Source organism: Rousettus aegyptiacus, unplaced genomic scaffold (genome assembly GCF_014176215.1).
Source record: "Rousettus aegyptiacus isolate mRouAeg1 unplaced genomic scaffold, mRouAeg1.p scaffold_m13_p_8, whole genome shotgun sequence".
NCBI classification, from domain to species: Eukaryota; Metazoa; Chordata; class Mammalia; order Chiroptera; family Pteropodidae; genus Rousettus; species Rousettus aegyptiacus.
The window spans coordinates 103,585,192-103,609,865 of NW_023416311.1; the positions used below are offsets into that span (position 1 = coordinate 103,585,192).

A 24,674-nucleotide genomic window follows, 5' to 3' on the forward strand; every position below is an offset into this window, starting at 1 on the left:
TGTGAATGACATGGCCACGGCTCGATGCTAAAAGCGGGCACAGGTACAGAAGCCAAGTCTTGTTTCCATTTTTAAACTGTGGACTTCCTCTAATACTCAAAATAGGGAGGAAACGTGGAAGGTAAGGACAAAGAGCACACGCGGAAAGGAAATCTGAGCTCGGTTTCAATCCCGGGAATTTCACCAGAGAAAGAAAAATGGCAGGTTGTCATGGCTTTCAGAAGAACGCAATGGCAGTAGCTCGCGCATACTCACAGCTCACCTGCGAGGTCGCCGCTCACAGCACCTGGCATACCACGGAGGCACCTGCAGCGCCCCGTCTCACATCTGTCCTTGCAAGTGGCTGCACGTGTGTGGAGCACAGGCTTTCGTTCCCCTGTGTCAGCCCTCCTTCAGCTCCGGGGTTCGGTCCCAGCGTCACCTCTTGGCTGGTGCCGATGTCGGGTGGGAAGGAAGCGAGATAGTCTCGGAGGGGGCCGGGCGCACGGCGATGAACTCCGAGCTCAGCTGGAACGTGTCGATTGGCCAGAGTTGGACAAGTCTAGTGGACCAGTGCCAAGGGGGCAGAGGGGTGGCCTCTCCCGGTCGCCAGAGAAGGCAGGGTGGCCACAAACAAGCTTGTGTCTGGAACCATGTGAGCAACAAAGTTAATAGCGTAACGCTGGAGCGTAACCTAGACTCTTAAGCTCTTCGAGTCCACATAAGCCTTCGCTCGTATAAGTGATTCATGAGTAAATGAAGGAGGAAGGAGAGACAAAGCTTCCTTACAGAAGAATTCCGAGCAATGGATGTCGCTGTCCCCCCGTTCAGGAGGTGGAGCTGCGTCCCTGTGCACCGCCTCCCTCCCCCCTGGACGTAGGTGGCCTTAGACTTGCTCTCGAAGACCAGCGTTTGGAGAGGGAGGAACGGCAGCATGGCAGTGGAGGAGCCCAGCCAACTCCGCGCTGTGTGGGTGATCACGTCCGCGTCACCAGTGGGAGGTCATGTGGCCATCACGCACCCCCGACAGGATGTGACGAGAAAAGCGTCCTTCACCTCTGTGGTCTTCCTCCCCCAAACCCGTGACCTCAGTCTAATCCAGAGGAAAACACGAATTTAACCCGAGGGACACTCTGCAGAATACCTGATACCCACAAAACACTCCTCGAAGCCGTCAGGGTCGTGAGACGGGAGAGACTGAGCAGCTCTCAGACCGCGGGGGCCGAGGCGGCGTGCCGGCTCACGGCAGTGTGGCGCCCTGGATGGGACCTGGGAAGAGATCCTCGGACATCGGTGGGAAACGCGAGTGAAACACAAAGCTGGAGCTTGGTCACCGCAATGGGCCGATGTTGGTTTTCAGTTCTGACAAAGGCATTGTGGTCAGACGAGATGCTCTCCCGGGGAAATCGGGCGAGGGGGGTACAGGACAGCTCTGTGCTACCTTCACGACCCATCTGTAAGTCTAATATTATTCCCCCCAAAAAGTTTATTAAGATAAAATAATATTAAATATTTATATTAAACACATACTATTCTATTAAAATATAATTAGATCGTCATGCTTATAGGAGAGAGAGATGCTGGGTGCTGGGTGAGGAATTACCGCAGAGGAAGGAAATCAGAACCCACCGGAGTCTCACCGGACTCAGTTTCTCTTCTGAGGCTCTTCAAGGTTCAGGTTTTGGATTTGTTTCATTCTGTTTTTAAAGCTTTTCCTTTTTGGTTCTTGTCGAAGGAGTTTTACTCAGACCCTGATGGACCTGAAGTAACTTCCGGGACATGTTCAAGTTGCTATGAGTGTGTCATTTGGAACCCTGAGGTGGCCTGAAGGGGAGACGCCACGTTTCGGAGAGGCTGGGTTTATGTTCAGTGAGACAGGGGTTGAGGCAACGAGGAGACCCATCCATTGGGTTACGGGAGGAGTCTGTCTGCTCCCCACAAGGGGTGGTCATGAGGTGTCTTCTTCCTTCCCACTCATCAAGATCAGCAGGTGCCCAGCTTTTCTTGTAGAAAATGCCTCTAATGGGGCTGCTTCCTCTCCGCAGATGCCTAGAGGCTGTAGGATATTTGCACATTTCCTCAGACCCCACTGCGTGGAGGGTAAGTTCTGTCAGTGGCTACAGAGATTTCTCATCCCCACCCAACGCCCGGTCAGCAGATGGTGCTCAGCCAGCCAAGGTCATCACAGTGTCACACGGTGCAAAGGAAAAGAGACTAGAAGGAGGCTTTCTGGTCAACCAACCCGTAACCTCAAAACTAAGATGAAAATCATGATTAACTACTGTCAGCCTGTTAAGCTGGAAAGTCTCCATTTCGGTTTGGCTTCTCCACGAAATACTGGGTAAATGTATAGCCAAGAAGCGTCTTATCAGGTGCTACTTAGGAGAGAAAAGTGACCTTTAACACTGACCTGAGCAACACGTGCTAAGGACGATCGACATGTAACCAAGGTAATGCGTAATCCATAATCAAACGGGAGGTCGTCGTTGCACTCTGTCTCGCATTCTACTATTTTGAAGCTCGAGACAAGGTTTGTTTTGGGCCGTGTGCCACTCTTGTTCAGCCACCCTAGACTTTACTGTGCACTAAGACTCCTGTCTCTAGGATCTGTGACCTGACAAATTTCCCATTTCCATATGTTTGCCGAGAGCAGTGAAGTCTACCAGACTTCTTTTTCTCCTATGGCCATTTGTTCTAAATTTCTTGGAAACGAACCTCGCCTGTCAAGGACCTTTCCCCCTGAAACACACCTGAAGCCTTAGAAGAGAGCGTTACATAAGAGAACAAGACTGATCCAGGAACAGGTGTGTTCTGCAGAGGAAAAGCTGGACCCATTGGTAACATTTGGCCCCCTGGGGAATTTGACTTTTATCAATGTCTATACTTGGAGTTTTATAGATTTTGGGGGGTGACAGAGGAGGTTGGGGGAAGGATGGGAGGGAGAAGAGATAAAGAAAAAAAAATGGTTTGAAATGGAAGCCTAACAAGCACGTTTTGAGGAGAGAAGGAATGAGGAGGTGAGGAGGAATGGAACCGGCCACAGGTGAACACAGGCCCCTGGGACAGGGGCGTCGTGAACAGGAGTTCGTGGAGACTGTGTTTACCGCAACGAAGCGGGTCTCAGTAGACACGGGACGCGGTACCATCGAGCCAGTGGCGTAGGGCGCCGGGTCCCAGCCCCCGCCTCGCTCGTGCAGCCCGCCCCTCCCCGCTCCCGTAAATGGCTGCCGGCCGCCCCTCCCTGAGGCCAGTCCTGTGCTCTGAACTCACCGCCACCTTCGCTCTTCTCCCCGATCTGCCACTGCCCCGCCCTCCCCGCTGTGGACCCACCGAAGCAGTGGGCAGAGCCGGGCTGACTGTGGTGTTTGCGCCTGGCTCTGTGGACTTAAATGGTCATTAGCTCCTAGATATCACTATTTAAAATTTAACAACATGTAATGAACTTTTACGGAAAAAAACAGATTCGATTGTAGAGTCAGGGCATCTGATAGACCGCCATAGACAGCCACGTGACAGAGATGAAGCTGGCACAGGGCACAGCGCTCGGGGGCTGTTGGGTCGTGGGGCGCTCCCCGCCAGCCTGGGCCCCGCCAGCCTCGGCCCCGCCAGCCACCCTCCGTCCCTGACTCCCGCTTTCCCTCCTGCCGTTTCCGACTCTCCTCCCCTATTTCTGTCTTCCACTCCCTTCTGTCACCTCCGCTGGGCCGGCGTGCTTCTCCGGGATCCCCTGGGCTGCTGCGCTCTGTTCTGTCTGAGCCACACTTTGCAGAGAGCTTTGCTTTAGTATCTTTTTTGGGGAGAACACGGGTTAACCACGACAGGGGCAGATGGCAGGTGTGGCAGAGGCAGGACTGGAAAGGTGTGAGCGGCGCTCACTGGCCAGACGGTCGTCTGCGGCAAAGATGCGGTTCCACCTAAGTGGAGTCCCCACCGAGGCCATGACCCGTTATGTGACAATCAAGATGACAGTCTAGCACTTAACAAAACAGAAACTCTGACAAGTAGGGGAAAGAAAATGGTGATATGTTGGGTTACCCTCCAACTGATGGCCCAGACAGGTGCACCGATGAAAGTGAAAGCGGACTGTTACTGATTGTGCCAGGAGAAGAGGCGCAACTGGGGGCGGTTGGGCTGGAGACTAGAGTGATATAGACAAAGGAAGGTCGACCAGAACGCTGAGGGACGGGAACTTCAGAGGCTCTGTCTGTCGGTTTTAGAGTGCCACCTATTTTTGGATGAAAAGAAATTCGAGGGAAAACACTCCATGAACAAAGCTTTAAAAAGGTAACAATGATAAAATGGGAAACTGAGTCGAGTCTCTTCTGATTATCCTGAGAAGAGATGGCGAAAAAAGGTTCCTACTCCCTCTTCCTGGCGTCCAGCTGATCTGGGCCATGGCTTTTTAACCGCATCTTGAGCAGCTCTGGGTTTCCAAGGCCCCATTTTTGTGGATGCCTTGCGCGGGGGTGTGAGCGCCCTGTCCCCATTTAAACGGAGTAACTCCTGGGTTGATGTACCTTATATACGAAGACTTGGGATGGCATTTGGGGAATCGGCTTGTATTGCTTTGAGGGCCACTGATCTTGGACACGTCTCCGTATGAGCCCACCAACCAGAAAGCCAGAGAGAGGGGACCATCTCGCAGTAAGTGGTGTGGCACGTCGTGGCGATTCATCATATCCGTCACCATTCACGCCGTGTACAAACATACAGTTGTTTGAGCCTTTGGTTTTTTTTTTTTTTTTTTTTAAATCTAAGGAAAAAATGTCTTTTCCCACTCTGTTCCAGAAGTATACTGGCTTTGATACTAGTTCCATACCCTTTTTCCACCCTTGCGACGTGGACGATGTATAGTCTGAATTTTCGCAAAGCACGGATTCTGTGTGGGCGAGGCTGGAAGTCGTTGGTGGGATATGACCAAGGTGGGGAGGGGGATTCTTAGACTCTTAGAGCCACGAGAGGGGGAGGGCTTGCTTCCGTTTGCTTTCTCCTTCTTTCAACCAATGTGTGTCTTCTATCTGTTGGCCCCTCGAAGGCCACAGGCCGGGACTCTCACTGGCCAAGCTCGAGGGAGAGGACCCGAAGCCTGATGCTCCCCATGGCCTTGTTTCCCATGGAGAAGAGCAGGGATTTTTTTTTTTTTCCTGTAGTGACAGGAAGCCACAGAAAAATGTTCTCCCTCCCATTTAAAAGTAACCTTTTTCATATTTTCAGGACAATTTATTTTCTCATCATAAGAGCCATTCGTATTTGTTGCTGAAAAATAGTAAATACAGACAGGCCAAAGGTATAAAGTGGAAAATATTCATGATTTTCTTAAGCCAGAGAAGAAAACCAGCAGCATAAGTCCTTTATACGGCTTTTCCTTTCCCTTCTCTTCCTCCTCCCTCTTTCTCCTCCCTTCGCCTTCTCCTCCTGCCCCTGTCCTCCTTTCTGGATATCTTCATCAGTATGTAAATACATATCTCTGTGACCACATACCACCGGGAAGGACCTTTGGCTGCCAAGGACAGGGGACAGAGGTTAGTGGTGTGTGGCCAGTGGCGGGCCGACGGGGAAGAGCGAGGAGAACTCGGAAGGTAACAAGATGATGGGATCGCTGGTCGTACACGTCGGAGAAGAGACACAGGGCGGGAACCGAGAACTCGGGAGGCAGCCTGGCCTTGGAGAAGTTCGTTACTCCTGGGATCTTATTCTTGTCTTCGGAGGCTGGAAGGAAGGAAGGACAGGAAAGGGTTTTAGGTGGAGCAAAGCAGAGGCTGAGGTATTGAGGGCGTGAGCGCTGAGTGGACTCTTCTCAGTAATGTCCTGTTAGTTGCCTTTTGTAATCTCTGCCTCTTTCTCCTCTGATTAAAAGCGGTTCCGGAAATGGTTTTGAAACAATTGGCAAGACTGTGTTAGTCTGCTTTCTCAGTAACTTTTGTTTTGTGGGTAATTTAGGTCAGTTTTGTAAAGAAGCAGAGAACTGAAGCCCTAGAGCTGTAGGGGCCAGTAGCAATAGAAAGCAAACTACATGTATCGTTAGAAATGTTTAGTGGCCAAGTTAAAAAAAAAGAAAAAAGTAAAAGAGCAAGGGAAATTCATTTTAATAATATATTTTATGTAACCCCGATATCTCAGATATTATTTCAACATGTAGTCAACCTAAAACAATTAGTAATGAGATATTTTACATTCTTTTTTTCCTATTTCATCTTTCAAATCCACTTTCACGTGCTCAATGGCCACATGGAGCTGGTGGCTGTCGCGTTGGACAGTTGCCTCAGGAGTTTCACACAGTTAGTAGCAGCAAATGCTATCTAAGAAAAAAGCGTGCCTGTTCTTCGGTGATGAAGACTCTCTGGGCAGGCTTCTCTGAGAGCTGGGCCCCCGCCTTGGCTGTGTGCTCAAGAACCCATTTCAGCAAGAATCCTGTTAATGGGACTTCGAACCCGTGTGGACGTAAGAAACTTAAACTATGGAAGTGCCTGGCCACACTTTTGCCAAAATGTGTGCACTCTGCTGTCTCTTCGGGAGGGGGGGGGGGGCGGGTGTCAGCCCCTGGCTTTGTCACCAGCAGGTCACCTCGCTGCTGGGTGCCCCCGTTTCAGCCTCTGCAAATCTTCGATAACGTCTGTGGCCCTCGGGGTCTCTCTCACCTCTGTATTCTCTGAGTCCTTAAATTCGAGATGCCTTGTGGATTTCAGGTTAGCACTGATGAAGGACCCCTGGACCCCCCCCACCCCCCCGCTCCCCAGCCCCGCAGGGCTGAAGGTGTCCCTGATGCGCAGAGGCCATCCACGGTGTCAGTCACGTAGCCACATTCTCGGCTTCTGTCATCTACGCTACCCATGTTTTTCCTCCTTGTCCTTGTGAATTGCAAGAAATTAAAACAAATATGCCTCAAGGGGAATCCGTGGTCGGAGCAAGTAATTTCAACACGCATGAAAGAGTGCTTGAAGGAAGTATTTCAGTCCGCATTCCCTGGTAGCGACGGGCAGGTCGCCTGTTGTAGCACGTTATCGGTTACTTGTCCTTCTGAGACTGGGAGGCAGTGTTCCAGCCGTCCGTTCGGCTCTGTAGTAACCGGCAACCGAGTCCTGCAACGGCTACTACGCTCCGACCGCCAAGCAGCCGCAACGCAGGAGCTCGGGGAACCGGATGTGGACTTCAGGGGACAGGAGCGTCAGAACCGAGAGTTAGATCACGGAACCAGCATTTTCGTTTTTGTCGATGAGGGTAAATAACAGCGCTGTGATATTCTCACCGACGGTGTTTTCAGCGCTTCGGCTTTTCAGTGCTCGAACAGCACAGCGCGTCGCTGCGGTTCAATTGGTGATGAGATGTTTTACGTTCCTTGCAGCCTCCCGCACAGCCCGGTCTGCAGGGCTCTGCTCCTGACTGTTCTTTCCAGGTCAGCAGTACTTGAGCTATGGGTTTGAGTGTCTGCACTGACTTAACCTTAGACTTCGAAGTCTAAAACTTTAGACGTGTGAAATATCATCTTAAATGGTGATAGGCGTGTATCACAAAACAGCTAACACTATCAGCAGAAAGCAGATTAATGTGGTATTTGCTTCCACTTTTCAGTTCTTTAATGCTTTAGAAATCACTTTGACACCTATAAATGTGAAATACACGTTAGCTGTATATTGCCAGGATTAGCTATGACGTGACAGTGGAACGCTGACATTTTAATAAGGAAAATGTATTGTTTCATAATAATTAGATCGTGTTTACTGCTTAAGATCACCGGTCAGGAAAAAAAATGATTTCAAGTTTCTTATAAAAGCTTTCAGGGTGCATTCCTAAAGGAATCTCAGTAATATTTTCCCTAGCCATATTTTTTAATGAGAAAGGAGATTTGCTTTCTATTTTTAAAAATTGAGATATAAGTGACATATAACATTATACTAGTTTCAGGTATACAACATAACGATTTGATATTTGTGTGTGTTATGAAATGATCACAATAAGTCTAGTTAACATCTGTCACCACATAGTTATAAATTTTTTTCTTGTGATAGGAACTTTTAAGATCTACTCTCGTAGCAACTTTCAAATATATAATACAATTTTGTTAGTCACCATGCTGTACATTGCATCCCTATAACTTATTTATTTTATAAATGGAAATTCGTACATTTTGACCACCTAGGTGCAGACTTTTCTCCTAGCCTTTTTAGAAGCAAGAACAATTGAAGTGATTTTTGTCCTGCTCTTAGAATTTGCAACAAATGAGGATACGTAGTGATTGGTGCCTCCTACACGGTGATGAGCCAAGCTTTAACAACATCTGAGGCTCAAAGCTTGGCCATGTGCCATTGTCAAGTTGCTCCCTGATGACAGACGGAAGTCCTGCAGGGGAAACCATGTTGCCCAGAGGAACATATGGACTCATCATATTTGTATGCATACTTACTCCGAGTTGAGAAATCCAGATGACCCAAGGAAAGATTTTTCTTGCAAAACAATATCCCTCAAAACAATTTTTAGGGGGGACCTTGGAGAGATATGGGGTTGGGGGGGAGGGGAGGGGGGAGGGGAGGGGAGGGTCCGGGAGGGGAAGGGAAGGGAAGGGAGGGGAGGGAAGGTGAAGGGAGGGAGGGGAGGGAGGTTAGGGGAGGGACGATATAAAGAATAAAAGAAAAACGAACGCATCCTCCCCTCTCCCCTCCCTCTCCCCCCCTCTCCCTCTCCCCCTCCCTCCTTCCCCCCCCCACCCCCGCCCCCTCTCTCTCTCTCTCTCTTAAGTGAAAGCTCTTTCGCAGACTGGCTAAGCATTCCCAGAACAAACAAACCTCTTAGCCGTGACACGTACAACCCATTCGATCTCTGCCCTCCAGCTCCCTCCTGTGCGCTGGAGATCTGATAGCCCAGGCTGAAGTTTCAAGCTCCCCGTGGCCACCCCGGTCGTGCCAGGGAAAAAAGGGAAAGAGAAAGAGTAGGCAGGCCTAGGTGAAGTCATCCCAATAAAGGTTAGTAGCTGAGTGGTGACACCTTCTCACACGACTGGACAGAAAATGCTGGGCAGTGCTTTCTTCCAGCGGCCTGTCTTACTGGGAGTAAGAGGTGACCTGTTTATTTTTAGAAGGGGATAGTCATGATAACTCGGCTCCGAGTTTCATTCAAGGCAGGCAGGCGCTTTGGAAGTTTGTAAACACCTACTTTCTGCGTAAGGGAGGGGTGCTTTTTTTTTTCCAAAAAGAAAAGAACTTGACTCCTGGGGTGTTTCCCCCCGCTGACACTCATCGTGAGAGTGGAGAAGAAACCACTGAGGCAGCCTTCTCCCCGGTCTTAGCATTTTTAAAGGGCAGAAATGCCTGAAGGTGAGGACTTGGGACCAGGCAAAAGGTAACTGTGGTGTATATTTCTTCTTGAGTGTATTTCACTTGCTAGCAATCTTTTTTTGTTTTTTTTTAATATTATGACTAATTTAAAAGGTAGTTTATATTATCATTTTAAAATATTAGGAATGCAATCTCTCAATTCCAGGGAACAGTTTTTTTTGTTTTTTCTTTTGTTTTTGTTTTTGTTTTTTGTTTTTTTTAGCACGAAGAGAGATAAAATTACCCTAATATACCCTTAAAAGCATATGCAGATCAGTGTTTTTCTTGAATGAGGAAGTGATAGCATGAAATTTTTAAAAATTCCCCCTACATGATGTAAAGCCTGCTTGAATTTTTTGATGCTTGATTTTTACCTGTAGGTGATAGTTGTTGGAAATCAGGGTAGTGAACATTTCGTGAAACGTTTGCATTTTAAAGGCTTGTTGAACATTTGCAAACATTAAATGTTAGACCAATATACCAATTTAGATATGGCAACTTTTTAAAACAAAACAAAACAAAAACACAGTTATCTTTGACTATGTGATCAGTTGGGCCCCCAATGCAGTGAATGTTTTTATTAATATCTAGTAATATCTAGCTTTCAGAAGAGGGGGCATAGAGATGGGAAGGGAGATAGGCAGTTATTCTTGCTAGTCGGAGTGTAATTTGTGCCCGTCTTGAAGTGCTCCATTTCTAGCCCCACCGCTGTGTTAATGACATTCGTATGATTCGGCTTCATTGGAACTCTGTTACAATGATAGAAATTGGGATATGAAGAAGTAGAAAGAAAGCTGTCCAAATAGGAAAAGGGGTCATTGACAATGTTATTGTCAAAGAAGGTGGAAACTGGTAGCTCTCAAGGAACAGAAGTGCCAGATATTTTTTTGGTCCCTTCTTAAAGATAAACATCCCTTTTCAGCCATGATTATATGATGAATGTATTATAATCAATTGTAATCCTTACAGTTGCCCTTAAAAGCTACTTTTCTCTTTAGTTTCCTGGCTTTTATTTTCTTCCACATCGCTTCCCAGTATATCAAGGGGGACATTAAATTGGCATTTAATTGCATAATGAAATAATTTTCAACATAAAACGAGACATTAAATCAAGTCCTTGAAGATAACATTTATAAAAATACCTAGATTTAGGACATGGACTAAACTAACTAGTTAGGAAAATGTTTTTCAGAGAATTTTAATGGTAGCCTTGGTTTCGAGATGATGGATTGATCTACCTGTATCGTGTGTATTACCCCATCTCCTATGGCATTTTAACATTACAGGACTTGCTTTTTTTTTTCTTAGCATCTTGGCATTCTCACCAGCTCTCTGCATAGAATTTTGCACAGAATAGTCATTTTTAATAAATACTTGTCGAATGTCATTTATTTTTAGACCGTTTTTATGCCTGCAATAAATATTTAGGAGGCCTGATAATTTAGGAGACTGACGGGAGAGATTTGGCAGACATGTAATAAGAGTTTCCTTAATGAAATGTAACATCACAATCAATTAAATTGTAATTAATTGTGGGTAATTATAAATATTTTGATCTGATAGTTTGTGATATAAACTAAACAAACGTAAGATTGTTGTCTAAGAATTTTTTTATTGGCTACAAAGGATAAACAGTGAGGAATAAGAATATAGGTCTTAATAAAAATGGTTATCAGCAAGGACTCATGACATATTCGCTGAAAACAGGAAACTCCTTCTCATTGCTTGACATTCTCACCAGCTCTCTGCAGAGGATTTTGCACAGAATCCCTGCTCCTATTTTTTTTATTGCGATGAGCTAAGCCCCAGCTTTCACTTTTGGCATTTTTCTGTGTCATATCCTTTGCTTTGATTCAGAAGTTTGTTTTTTTTTCCCCCCTGTCTGTGCAGAAAGTTAGAAAGGGCACCCCAGACGGGGAAAGTTTAGAGCTAGGCCGGAAATAAAATGTTACACTCGGGAGGGAATTTTGCTCTTGCAAAGTCTGAGACTAAATGCTGCTGCCGCTGGACAATTCCTTCGGTTCCACAAGGAGAAATACCTGGGAAAAGGGGTGGATCCGACGGCAAACTCGTGCTCAGAGCTCGAGTGCGGCAGGGCACAGCCGACGCCCATCACAGCCAGTCCCATTCAGGCTTCTTCGTGCTGCCTTAGTGCCGTTTTGAAATTCGGTGACCCGAGTGGCTCTGTAAGCAGCAGTGAACCAAATCTGAACGTCGTCTTTTAAATCAGTGGAAACCAAACGGTACGAAGCTTCGTTAGTGTGTCTGGACGTGTGCCAGGCCCCCTGTGTCGGACCGATTTGTGCACTAATGATTCAGTCAGTGGCCCTGAGGCACCAAAGGGACGAACGTGAACACGGCTGCCTGGGAGGGAGGGGGGGTGGGCGAGGGACCCTCCTCCTTGCTGTTTATCCTGTCGCCAGTCATAAACACCCTTGGTAAGAACCGCCAAAGACGCCAGCCCGGTTTCAAGGTCAGAGACGAGGGCAGAGGGTGTGTGAGAATGGCATTCTGAAACGGGGAGAGCAAGGCAGAAAGCCAAGCAGGGGGCACCGGGCGCCAAAGAAGGAGGGAAAAAGTGAGGCGAGTGTCCAGGGGCTTAGACAGGACCAAGAAAGACGAGGAAGGTTAGACCCTGGCCAGAGGCCCGGACCTACGTGCCCCCTCATCCCACCTAACCAGGGGCCCCGCCGTGCAGGCAGCAGTGTATGCCCTCAGCGGTGGTCAGCACCTGGCTGGAGGATGGGACAGGTGTAACATTTCCTCCTCTGGCTGCCGGCAACGGGCATAGGCCCTAGAGTCAGTCCCAAGACCGGGCTCTGCATGTGTCTTACAGAAGCACGTCCACACAGGACTGTCGTGCTCGCACGTTGCCTGGCGCACTCCGTGTGTATGTCAAGGCTGTGCCAGGCGACCCGAGGGCAGGTGAGGCCCCTGCTCTCACGGAGCGTGCAGTCTGAATGGGGGAGACAGACACTCGGTGAGTTAAAAAATAAGGAAAGAATTTTTCAGATACTGGTAGGGCCGAAAACTTTTTTATAGGCAACAAAGGAGAGTAGCTGGCGTGAGGTACGAAGGAGTAGTTAGGAAGGCCTCTCTGGGGAGGGGAGGTGCCCTTGGAGCCGAGATCGGAAGGGGCCACCGTGCGAGGGTGTCAGGTGAGTGGTCTCCAGGAAGAGGACCCAGTATGGCCACGGACCCTGAGCGAGGTACACATTAATGCCTGTTAGGAGCAGAAAGGCAGGAATAGAGGACAATGAGTTGGATAAAGGTATGGCCAGACCCACAGTGCCTCATCAGCCACCGTGGGAGGTGATGAAAAGTCATCAGAGGGTTTGACGCAGGGGGCTGGAGGGGGGGTGAGGCCACCTAAGTCATTCAGAGGCTTTACAAGGGAGTATGCTTTCGCGACTTGGCCTGAGAACTTCGCCATTTATAACTGATGGAAACATGGATTCTGAAGTATAAAAACGCGAACTCTGGAACATAACTAAATTCGTAAGTGGGGGATTAGCTGGATATGCATTTCAGAAATTCATATAAATTCCACATCAAAGGAACCCAAGGGTAAAGGCCAATATACTGGACATTCAAGACTGCACTGTTTCTTACGGGGTAGTTTGTGGTCCCCCAGTGGGTGACAGATAACCGGGTCCTCTGCCTGGTCGCTCCGGTCTGTAATAGGCGCTTAGAATCATGAGGGGCTTCACCTCCTGCAGAAAGAGAGCAGCCTGTGAGTCTGACCCTGCGGTGACCCGGGGGGGGGGGGTGGGTCCTGAGTGTGTGGCAGCCTTCAGTGCCTTTTTATTTTTATTTTTTTGGATAAGTGTCTCATAAATCAACAGTGAAGAAATGTGATTCGGTGTCTTGCTGACGAAGACAGCGGGAAGAGAGGACTGTTTTGGGATGCCCTCTTGAAAGTCACAGATAGCAACTTGTTTTCTAGATTGTTCAGAAGGCTCTAATGTTTAACCAATAAGTGGACTATCACCAGAGAGAAAATGAGCAGCTTCGGCGATTAAGGAGCAAAACGTTGGCTGTTAAGAGGACTCTGTGAAGCGTTGTCGTTTGACGTCATATAACGTAGCCAAGACCTAACCCTTCGGCTGAGAAAGGCCGCCGAGCCGCCAAAACTGGGACGCTGTGGGAGCAGCGTTAGTTGCTCACAGACCTCACCACCCTGAGCTGGAGCGGAGGGGTGGCCATGCTCTCGAGTTCTGGATTTATGGAGGGCTATCCTGTTTAAGAAAACCAAAGCTCTCTTAAAGCACGATGGCCTCATTAGTATTTGGAAATGGCATTAGCGATCGCATTGAATTTCATTCTTGAAAGGTTGAAAAGAAATTGATTTAAATATAGTCTTTGGTCCAGACGTTCTAATAATTCAAGTGGGCGCGATTATAGGCTTAATTACACATTGTCGATGAAGCCTTTCCTTTGAGAATACTGTTTCTTTACATTACAAGGTGAGGCTAAAAACAGCCTCACAAAGGAATCTGACAGGCGTGCCCATCTCAAGCTTTACGTGGGACGTGTCCGTGAGCGAGCATATTTCAGCTTTTGTGCATCTGAAAAAGTCCTTCTGCTGCCTTTGCTTTTGAAACAGACACAGGGAGCCGAAGCCAGCGGAGTTCACACAGCCATCAAGAGAACAGCTCGCGATTGAAGGCGGGCAGCTGACTCCCGAGGCTGTGCGGTTAGGCACGTGTGTAGTCATATGGTGGTGATGCACTGGGTGGGTTTGATGCTCAGGTCAGTGTGGTCTGCTCACAAGGAGAAAGCAGGGAGTAGCTGGAGGAGAGTGGAGAGGTACCTAGGAGGCCCTCAGGGGGCCTTCATAGGGGGCGGTGCGCTGGTCAGTGTTTAGTGAGTGGCTCTGGGAGCGGGGAGGGGAACTCTGATCTTAGCATTCGTGATTCCTCACAAGCCACCCATATGAGGTCACTGAACGTGGCACTTGGAAGAGATGCACATAATTGGTTCCGGGAAGCCTGGGGGGCGGAAGGGGGGGGGGGGGTCGGCCCTCACACACCAAGGGGCTGTGGGCTGACAGGGGAGTTCACATTTCATTCTAACCGTGCTGCGTCTTCCTCGTGGATCTATCCCCGAGATGGAGGAGCCACTCGGTTAAAGGCTCTGTCGAAGGAATTAATGGTGTGTGTTTCTTCCGCCCTCCGACACAGTCATGGAAAAGATCTCTCAAGCCTAGAACATGTTTACCACTTTTGAAATCCTGCCTTGACCCAGCTGGGCTAATATTTGAAATTGATTAGGAGCAAGGAGAACAATGCAGCCTGTCTTTGCTGCAGGAGCTTGTCTCGTGTGCCGTACCTTAGCTCTGGATGACCAACAGCGTGCTCCCCAGCGATCAAGCCCTGTTAGAGCCAATTTCCGTTTTACAAGCACAGGGTGACCAGTTCTTTAGAAGGTCTCTGGGTTCCAGTGTCGGGGGAAGGCCGCAGCTGCTGTATGGTGGGCCATGGGCAGGGCTGCCAGCGCTGCCAACAGAAGCTGTCCCTCCGTCACAGGAAGAGGCCATCGTGTGGGCTTCCCTTACTGCCAGCCTCTTGTCCCCTCACGGGCAAAGCTGTGTCTAGATCTGTCCCCTTGTCTTGCTGCTTCTCCTCACTGTGTAAATCGGGGTCCCACATGAGGTGTGTGGGTGCACGGGCTTGCCTTGGGCATATCTCATATACACTATTGTTTCTCCACTGAAAGATGCTATAGCTTCTTTTCCTTTGGAGAAATAAAAATAGCATAGGAAAAATGAATATAAAGAAGAAAGGATCAGTGGTCATCTCACTATCCTAAAAAAAATACTGATTTATTTTGCTTTCTAGTATTACTTTAGACACATTTTCTTGGCATACAGTTTTGTATGCTGCTTTTTCTCTCTCTCTCTCTCATGAGCACTTCTCAAAGGCATCTGAACATTTCGGAAGCATTTTCTAATGCCTGCACAATGTTCTGTCCTTTGGATTTTCCCACATATGTCATTGAAAATTGTTTTGCCATGTAAATGAGAGTGAGATATATCACTTTCATTTTTCTAATCAGGGGCCGGCCGGATTGAAAGGTGTGAGTCTTAGGAACACTGTGGATCTTCTAAACGATCATATTTCCATCCCTGATGTAGCCGTCGAGAGGCGAAATGACAGCTCGCCACCAGCAAGTGCATGGAACCCTCTAGAATGCACTTTTGTATGCTCTGCTTCCCTGGGCTTTGTAATGTTCTTTCCCATCAGGCCTCTTAGCCCCATTGCCTTGTGGGGTCACCACCCCCACCCATGGCTGTAATGGCTGTAGAGTGCGCAGCATGCTGTGAGACCCGGCGCCAGCTGGACTCATCCCAGCCTCTGCCCCGTGGCGCGGGCCCCGGCGAGGGGCCGAGTTTCCTGGACAGAGGTGCACAATTTATACAAATGTAGCTGTGGATCAACACAACCTTCTCCCTGGGGTGTTTATTTTATCCTTTGTTTTCTGTGTATTACAAACCTCAAATCCTTGGTGGACTGGACTGAAATGCAATAATTACCAAGAGAGTAGCCTCCGCTACACACAAGTGACATATGTACACATGTATGAAGCAATGGAAAATGAAGTGTTCCCTTCACCTAGCTAAGGGACAAACTAAGGGACGAACAGCAGTTCACTTCTAGAGAAGGTCATTTACAGTTGGAGACAGGGCGAAAGAAACACAATGCCCGGATTTTATGTGTGAGCAAACAGGGCATCAGCTTGCAGTGCCTAAGGAAAGGTCGCTTTGAAAATGAGTAATTCTCTTCAGCAATCAGTCTTCTCTTTCAACTCAAATCCGGGTATTTCAGTTTGTTTCTGGATCTGGTTGGCCACACTGTAGCCCAGGAAAAATGTCTAATAAGAAGCAGCCCAAACTCAGTGGAAAGACCTTCAGGCACAAGTGAGTTAAAACTCTGTTTATGTTTTTCAGCCGTTCTTGTGAAACCACTAGTCAACTCTGAATGGGAAAATAAAAATGACCTCAGGGGGAACACTGGCTTCTGGAGCTTTGGCCAGAGTAACATGACCTCGTCCAGTGTCTTCTGTCAGTGAGGTGCAGCCAGGCAAGACCGTTTACCCCGTTCTGCTCTGATGTGCACTTTTCCTAAGTTTTCTCTCATGCTCTCCGTCACCCCCTCGCTCTCTCAGCTCGTTGCTGCTTTTGGACCTTCACGCCACGAACTGCCATCTCTCACCTACGGAACCTGCTGTCTCTGAACCCTCATCTGGCAAAGACGAGGGCCCAACCCGGATGTGGCAATTCGTCTAAGTCACAGAGTGTCCTGATGCAGAAGTTGGGAACAGTGGGAGGATCTCGGCTGTCCCTGGGAGAGACTCACGAGTTAGCTGGTGGTCCAGAGGGCATTGAAAGGAGACTCCTGTCGGTCTCCCAGGCCAGGCCACACTCCCTCCTCCCCTCCCCAGCTCCCCTGCTACAGCCTCATTTTTGCAGGGTTGGCCTGCCTCGGCTGTGATCGTCACCCTCTGGGTAAACGCCACCGAGGGTATTAAAGATGTTGCCCTGTCATTTTCACAGTGTCTAGGGAGTGGGGGAGCAGGGGATCCGGACTGTGGGTCCTTTGTCTCGGACAGGGGGACTGCAGTTTTGAGGACCCAGTGTGGGAGGAGGTGAGGGAAAGGCTCGACCCCCCGCCCCCACATCCCCTCTCCCCAGTAACGGGCGTTTTGAGGAGCACAGCGTTTCAAGGGTGGAGCCTGGTGCTCCACAGTTGGGCGGACACCCACAGTGTTGGTGCCTAGGGAGTGTCGTGTAGTAATTACCATCATGATGTGGCCTCCTTGCTAGCTATAAACAGAACAAGCAGCTGTGCACAAACACTGCTCTGTGATTCAGGAAGTGACATCTCATGGTGGCGTTTTGCTTGCACTATAAGCAAGTGCTTTATTTCAAAAAAGAAAACAAACCCATCCATCAATGGGGCATCTTCAAAGTATACCTATAAAAATCATACCCGTCAACTCCATCTTTAGATAAAGTGACGGGATTACACATGTGTGTGTGTATGAAATTATTAGCATCTATTACTTATTCTATGTGGAACTCACGAATTGTGTGCCATGTGGATGTTTAAACACGGCCGTCTTCTCTAAGAAGTTAACAGCATGTTTCTGGAGCAGCTTGTCATATAAGTGGTGGAAACTTCCCTTCCAAAGTAATGAAACTGAACGTGAATTCTCAATAGTCATAGTTTCTCCAGTTTTCAAGATCTCAAAGACTTCCTTTCAGAAGCACATTTGTGTTTGCACAGGAAGGCTTTGAGATGCAGACTGTGTTACAAAAGGAATACACACATAGAGCGATTACAAACCTAGATGGAATCAACTCGCTCGCTGAAACGAGAAGAGATTTGCTCAGTAAGCTAAGACACAGCAAACACTGGCGCTGACAATCAGGGAAGTGGCGAGGGATCCCTTTTGGGGGCAGAGCAGAGGGGGAAATGGGAACCTGCCATGTTCCATAGGGCGGGCGCGAGGGTTTGAGGGCAGTTGGCTTCATTACCTCCCGGCAACTTCTGTAAACTGGACATGGCGCCTGGAGTTCTTATTCTGATAACGACTGGGAGGCCTCGTTGGAAGGTTCTGGAAAGAATGTTATGATTAGCGTGAACTGTTATGTTTGGGGAGGGTGGACGGTTGTGTGCGTGAGGCACGGTGGGCCAAGATGAGAATGGGGGTGGGAGATGGGAGTTTGGGGGAGCAGGGGCGGAATAATATTCATTGAATTAACTTCAAAAGACCCTAAAAGTTTTCAGTGATATCGATGGCACCTTGACCCCCTCCCGCCCCCGCCCTATTAGTTTCCAGTGTTCTGAAGCTTAAGAGGGTAGCAACTTTACCCAGGAAAAAATCTGAAGGTTAGATACCTCTGTGTTAAATCCTGGATAAAATAGTCCTTCTAGGGCAAGGACTATTTTAAGATGAGAAGGAAAGCTTTCTCCTTGAAATACGTTACGAATCAAATCTGGTGTATAACAGTTTTACCGGTAATGTGACAAAAGAAATTATGTGCTTATATTTCACTTCTTATGAGGTTTTCACGCAATCACTGTGGAACAGAAGTGGGAGGCCAGTGGGCTGCTGGAAAGGTCTGGAAAGGTCTGGTCCTGGAGCCGCCGCATCTTGGCCGTGTCCGCTTTCTCATCTGGAACATGGGGGCATTTACTCACCTCCTAAGGCTGTAGTGATGGTTAGGGGTAACATGACAAAGCTCCCGGCGTAGCGCCTGGCACAATGGTGCGCGGTAGGTGGGAGGCGCTTTACAGTAGAAGCTCTTTGATTGGTTCCCAGTCGCCTCGCTGGGTTAATCAGTGATCTCCATCACCGCTGTAGAGCCACGCGGCTAAGGTCTGTGACGGCCTGAACCAGGCCGACTCGTGCAGCCCGGAAGCCCAGTCCACCCAGCAGCCTGGTTTTATAAATCGCGTGTTACCGGAACGCAGTCGTGCTCTGTCATTTGCATGTTGTCTGTGGCCGCCCTCATGCTTCAGAGTACGGGGACCATATGGCCAACGAAGCTGAACACATTTGCAGAGAATGTCTGTCTGCCCCTTCTCTAGTGCGTAACTGCTCCCAGCCCTGGTGTTATGTGCTCACCAAGACAGCGTGTTTCCTCACAAATCCCTTTATGCCTGTTGCTGCTGTAATTGCATCAAAGAGAACAACAACAAAAAAGAGTGTCATGGGAGATTCTGTGGTTTGTCCCCCAATACCCACTTCCTTTCCTTTGGGGACGAATCTCAGGTCACAGCTAGACGACGGCCACCAGCGATGATTACATTTCCCAGGCGCTCTTGCAGCTCGGCATGGCCCTGTGACTCTGCAGCGGCCAGGGGGATGTCGGCGGAAGCTCTGCCTGCAGCTCCCAGGCCACGAGTTTAGGGGACAGGGCGTGGCCCCTGTTCGCTTTCCCCCTTCCCGCCGGCTGTGACGCGGAGGCAGGGGCGGCCGCTGCTGCCTTGGACCGTGGGCTGGGAGCGCGATGTTGTGTCTGAGCCACGAGGTGGAAAGAGCTTGGGTGTGCAGCGTGGTGGAGATCCCACGCCAGCCTGCACCTCTGTGCTCTGCTGTCCGTGAGGGGGAAATGAAGGGCTCTCCTTTAAAACTCTGTCACTTCGACATTTGAAACAAGAGGTCAGCGTATATCTCAATACGTAACAGCTGTTTACGTCTGTGAAAACCAGTTGAATGCGTTGCAGAGAGAGTCCGTAAGGGCGAGTTGCTAATAAATATTGCTTTTTTAAGAGTGGATGAAACTTAGAAAGTTGGTGAGAATGAGCATAAGAATGATCCTTTATGTGGGTTGTTGGGACATTATTAAATTCTTCCTCTTTTTTAAATAAATGAAACTAGAAATTGTAGATTATTCATGGGAGGGGGCATTTTATGCAAGACCACAAATCTTTGTTCCGTGCCCTAAATCAGTTGACAGTTTTATTAAAACTCTCATTTATAACTCTCAAATGTGTATGTAAGTTAATATTTATAGGATTGAGTTGAATGCCCCAAGAGTGTACTGCTTGGTTTGTTAGTTCCCCAGTCTAAGAATATTCATATCCATTTCTTGTTAACATGGTTTGGAATTAATAGATAATCTATGCTATCCTACATGAAGGAAAGGAGAAGTAATCTAATACCGAAGAAGCAGCTTAAAATTGACCATTGTTTGTAGTATGTACGATAGCCCTGTTAAGCCCCCACGATGAAAATCTGAGAATGGAGGAGTTAACTGCTCCCAGGTCATTGGACGCTGCTGGTTAGCAGCACCCATCATTTAGGGTGACTTTGCCTTTACGTTCTAATCCCATCTCGGGAACCTCCAGCTCATGTTTCCAGTGAAATTGTAGGTTTCTGCTTTGACCGAATGCAGACTTTCTCATCGTGTGAATGGATTGCTGATGACGGCATCTTGAGCAGGAGGTGTCATTGATCATCCAGGCCAACAGTACTCCACCCAGGGCCCACGGACCCTCTCATTTCCTGAGATATTTCAAAGGGGACCGGTGATCCAGAAAAGGTTAATAACCAGTCTGGTCCAGCCGGTTATTTTGCAGAGCTGGGAAACCAAGTTCTGCCCGTGGAGAAGTCAGAGCTTCGAACGGCCCCCCGGGGCCCCCTGTGACCACCACGCTGCTGGCCTGCATAGTAGCACATCCCTACGTGCTTTCCCATGATGCGTTAAAAGGACATTAATTTTGTTTGTTCTTATGATTCCAAAGAGTCCCTTCATAACAGAATTCACAGAGTTGATTCATTCCTGGCCTCAATGGCGACACACTCAAAGTAAACTTAATTTTTGAGCGAACCTAATCATACAAGTTGGTGTCTGGGGTGCCTGCTGACTGTGATAGGTACAGGGAACACACAAACCATGTTGGAACAGGATAGCTCAGTTAAAGATTACATAAATTAGAAAGTACAAGCCTTTTTGTTTTTGACGAGAGAAGCAATGACATATATCTGACTTTAAAAACAATTGCCTTTGATAGAACCCAACGTTTTGATGAACCGTTTTTCCATTTCTTGAAAATACGGTATGGTTACATGAGCTAGAAAAAAAAGAAAAATATGCGTAATAGATTCAGTTCTGATCAAAATACAATTCTAAAGCATAGAAATGTATTTCAAGCTAGCAATTAAAGGATGTATCTCCTATCTCTATCTTTCATTGCATATTTGTTTAAAATAGTCATTGTGTTGTTTAATAGCAGGTGATTTTCTCTGGCCATCTGGCTCCGTTGGTTCTCTGTTGGCTGTGGTCACATCCCTGAAGACTCACTATCTTTACTGCTCTCACCTATGCTTACGAGCTCCCAAGCGGCTCAGGAAAAAATGTTCAGCATCACTGAATGACCTACTTAGCTTGTGGGAGACAACCCCTAGATTGTCCAGACCCAGTTAAATGCTATTTCACAGTAGTTTTGTCCTTGTGCTTCTGGATGGTTCTCCCTTAGGAAAAGTAAATAACTGACATTGATTAAAAAGCTATGTCACCTTACTAGAGGCTCTTACCAAGTCTGTTTCATGTAACTGAAATGTAGAATATAAGCAGAAAATAGAATAATGATGAACTGTGTCTGTAACAAACAAGAAGGTATTTAAATTTTTACCGACTGGCAAATCTCAGTAACCGTGACCTAGAGTGAGAGGCGTAGGGTGTGGATTTAACACTGTGCCTGAGGGAGGTGGTGGGTGTAAACACACACGTCCATTTTGGTGAAGGTGACTTCCTGATTTAGTGAAGGTGAATACCTGGAAATGGCTACAATATTGGGCAGGCAGATCGCCAATATGCTTGGCACTTTCCCCACACGTAAAGCACACATGGCAGCCATTAGGCTTTCCAAAACTTGGACTCTGGAGGCAGAGATGAGACGAACACTTGAAACAGGTCAAGGTGAAAGAGGACCGTACAGATGGGCGGGCATCTCTCTCATGGGCAGAGTAAGGTTCAGCCTTGTTTGTTCAGATCTCACTTATTTGCACTGAACTATATTTCACAAAGGAATCCTAATTTTTAACAATAAGATGATCTGAGCAAATTAATAATGTGAATGGAAATGAAATGTTGGAGGAACTCTTTAAATCTTCGGACACAGACGCAGTGACTGTATGGCGATGAGAGACACACTGGCAGCCGAGTCCTGTTCAGTTTGGTGTTAGCCAAATTCCTGCTGCTGCTCCGTGTACGTGAGAACGTGGGGGGAACAAACTGCTATAGAAACTCTCTCTGAATCAGACGGGCTGCCTTAATTAATTTTTATAATTTTGGTTTCCGAAAGAACCTATTACTAGGAGAAACAACTTCTTTCGAAATCTGTCCTCGCTCCATAGTATCGACCGTGGGCAACCCCCTCCCGCAGCGGAAGACTTCCTCACGGTGGCACATCTCACGTGCCTGCGCCCCTTTCTAGTCTGTGCCCCGCCCGTCCCCAAACACACACCCATCATCCGTGCATGCTGTTGTTGAGTTTTGCATTGTAATGATTTTTGCCATTAACAGGTGCACTATCCACTCAGTCGCTTATTCTTAAAATCTGATTTTTTTGAGGGAGGCCGATGGCAAGTTTAGCAAGCATCGAGACGTCATAACGAGATTCTCGTTTTTTCTGTGATTGATAAGGGTGACCTTCTTGGTAAGGCTGTGTTCCTTTAAAACCACAGATGTCATTCCATGGCGGGCTTATGAATGAAGATATATGAGAGATGCACTCTTTAAGAGTTGACGTGAGAATGCAGCCTACAACTTACCAGTCCGGCATCTCGAAAGAATACCTCAGTAACTGATAGTCGCTGACTCCAGATTTGCCATATTCCAGGCTACAAATTCTCCAAACAAAAGTAATTTTAATCAGCCTTCGTGTTAAGGCACTTTGGAGGAACTTGATCATTCACTCGGTTTGGGTTGTGTATAACAGTTCAGGCCCAATGAGATGGGTAAGGTCTCTGAGAAGAAAAATTAGGAACTACACTGCTGATGAAAACTTTCGCACTGTAAGAATAATATCCTTTAGTATTGTCACAGAAGTGTAGGTTTCATCTAACTAGGCCAAAGGTGAGAAAAGCAGGGAGGGGACATTTACTTCTGACTCCAGCTGCAGTAAATCCTGGATTGTACTTTGGTGGAAATTGTGGGTCCCAAATAGAATGCGAAGAAAGGCCGATCTCGAAATTAGCCAACCTGCTTCATGATCACTTCTGTTTTCCTGTGAGAAATGTTTCTTGACTTTCAGATATTATCCGTCCTTCAGGGATAAAGTAGAAACGTTTTCTTCCCTCAGGGACAGTGATTGAAGCAAATCTTGGCATTCACAAATGAAATGGTGTTTAATCTCCTGCAGGCCTCAAGTCGGTGCTTGTTCTGAGCTAGTAATGGAATTTAAATTGTTCATGCCCTGAGTTTATGAAAGTCGGGTTGTTGAAAAGTTAACAAAATTGAAAACGCTGGAAAATAATTTCTAACTGGCATCTGTTAGATAGAAACTGGACTAACGTAAGAAGTAACTTGGTGGCGTTTGAGTGCCAACTTTTTTAGTTGTCTTGACGGATAATTGATGGTTTGTGCACCTGGGGAAGTGGCGGTGTTCAGACTGAGATGGAAGGGCCAAAGGGACAATTTCACAAAGTGACTGACCTCTGGTTCATTTGGAACTTAGTATAACAAGAGGGAGAGAGAGCCCCAAATAGAACCCCGGCTCGCCAGGAGGGAGGTGGCGCCTGCTGGTCCCTGGCCTTGGGAGGAGTTGCTCACGTGACTAATTGGTCTGAGAAAGTGAAGGCTTCAAGTTCAGTGCTATGTAATTTCTTAATCTTATGTTTGCTTATTTTAATCCTCCAGTTGACACATCTCATTTGCTTTGTCATGTTCTAATGCTGTGTTTGTGCAGAGACACATACCCCTGTTTATATTCTGCCTGCCTGCACACACACACACACACACACACACACACAGGCACACACGCACGGAGGAATATATTATATATCCACAGGATTAAAAAGAAATTCTAACACATTGCACTAAGAAATGTTAAAATCTGTAACTGGATACTGACTGACCTTTCTAAGAAAAATTCGACAGGAATTACCATCAGCAGATGTTCACTACCAGCAGAAAGCATGAGACCATTAGTCACTAGCTGAGAATGACAGGGCTCGAGAGCTCCAGGCCAAAGCGTATTTATAGGTGTGATGGTTGAAGCAGCTGCTTGTCATGGTTGCTAGGTGACCACTTAGGTTATAACAGACCCCTGTTTTAAAAAGTTTGTCTGCATGGGATGTTGACAATTCACTTACTGAAAAATATTGTTTGGCTTCAATTTGCAGTTCCTATAGATTAAAAATAAAGTCAAATAGTGTAAAGTAATGCACATTCTCTGGAGGTAGTAAGACAGAATTCTTCTAAGTATCATTGGAAATGAGTATTGCAATTTGAGTTTTTAGGGATATGGAAAATCTAAAAAGTGACTAGAATGGTGTGTGTTTAAGAGGAGACAACAACATCTGAACATCTCTCCAGAGGGTCGAGGTTGCCCAACAAAAACCAAAAAGGGACTCATGTTTATCTGTCACGTGTGAAGGTTGGGTCTCGCTGATCTCCCCTTTCTGGCCCGGGCTCGCTCTCCGTGGTATCACAGACACTCCTGGGGGCTGAGATGGGAGGGTGGCGTTGCAGGAAGCGCACGTGGATCCAGGGAGCCCCATGGAGAGGTCGAGCATTTGGACCCACGTTTTGCAGAAGGAATTCCACACGAGATACTGATGACTAGTTAAGGAAACTTTTGTAATAAATGAGGCATATTTCCCAATTACCTGATTTTGAAGGCAGTTTAACTTTCCATTTCCAAGGGGAAG

General features: G+C 47.5%; 1 protein-coding gene across 2 annotated transcripts in view; it reads left to right on the forward strand.

Moving 5' to 3' along the window:
* RETREG1 (reticulophagy regulator 1) overlaps positions 1-24,674 on the forward strand; it is a 113,930-nt gene that overhangs the window by 70,833 nt on the left and 18,423 nt on the right. Inside the window, exon 1 of one of the 2 annotated variants that reach the window (XM_016127259.2) lies at positions 8,787-9,312. The exons of the other annotated variant lie outside the window; for it this stretch is intronic. Within the exon in view, the coding sequence (XP_015982745.2) occupies positions 9,278-9,312 (35 nt within the window). The 5' untranslated portion in view covers positions 8,787-9,277. Of the gene's footprint in view, positions 1-8,786; positions 9,313-24,674 lie in introns of those variants that run through there. 2 annotated transcript variants of the gene reach the window in all.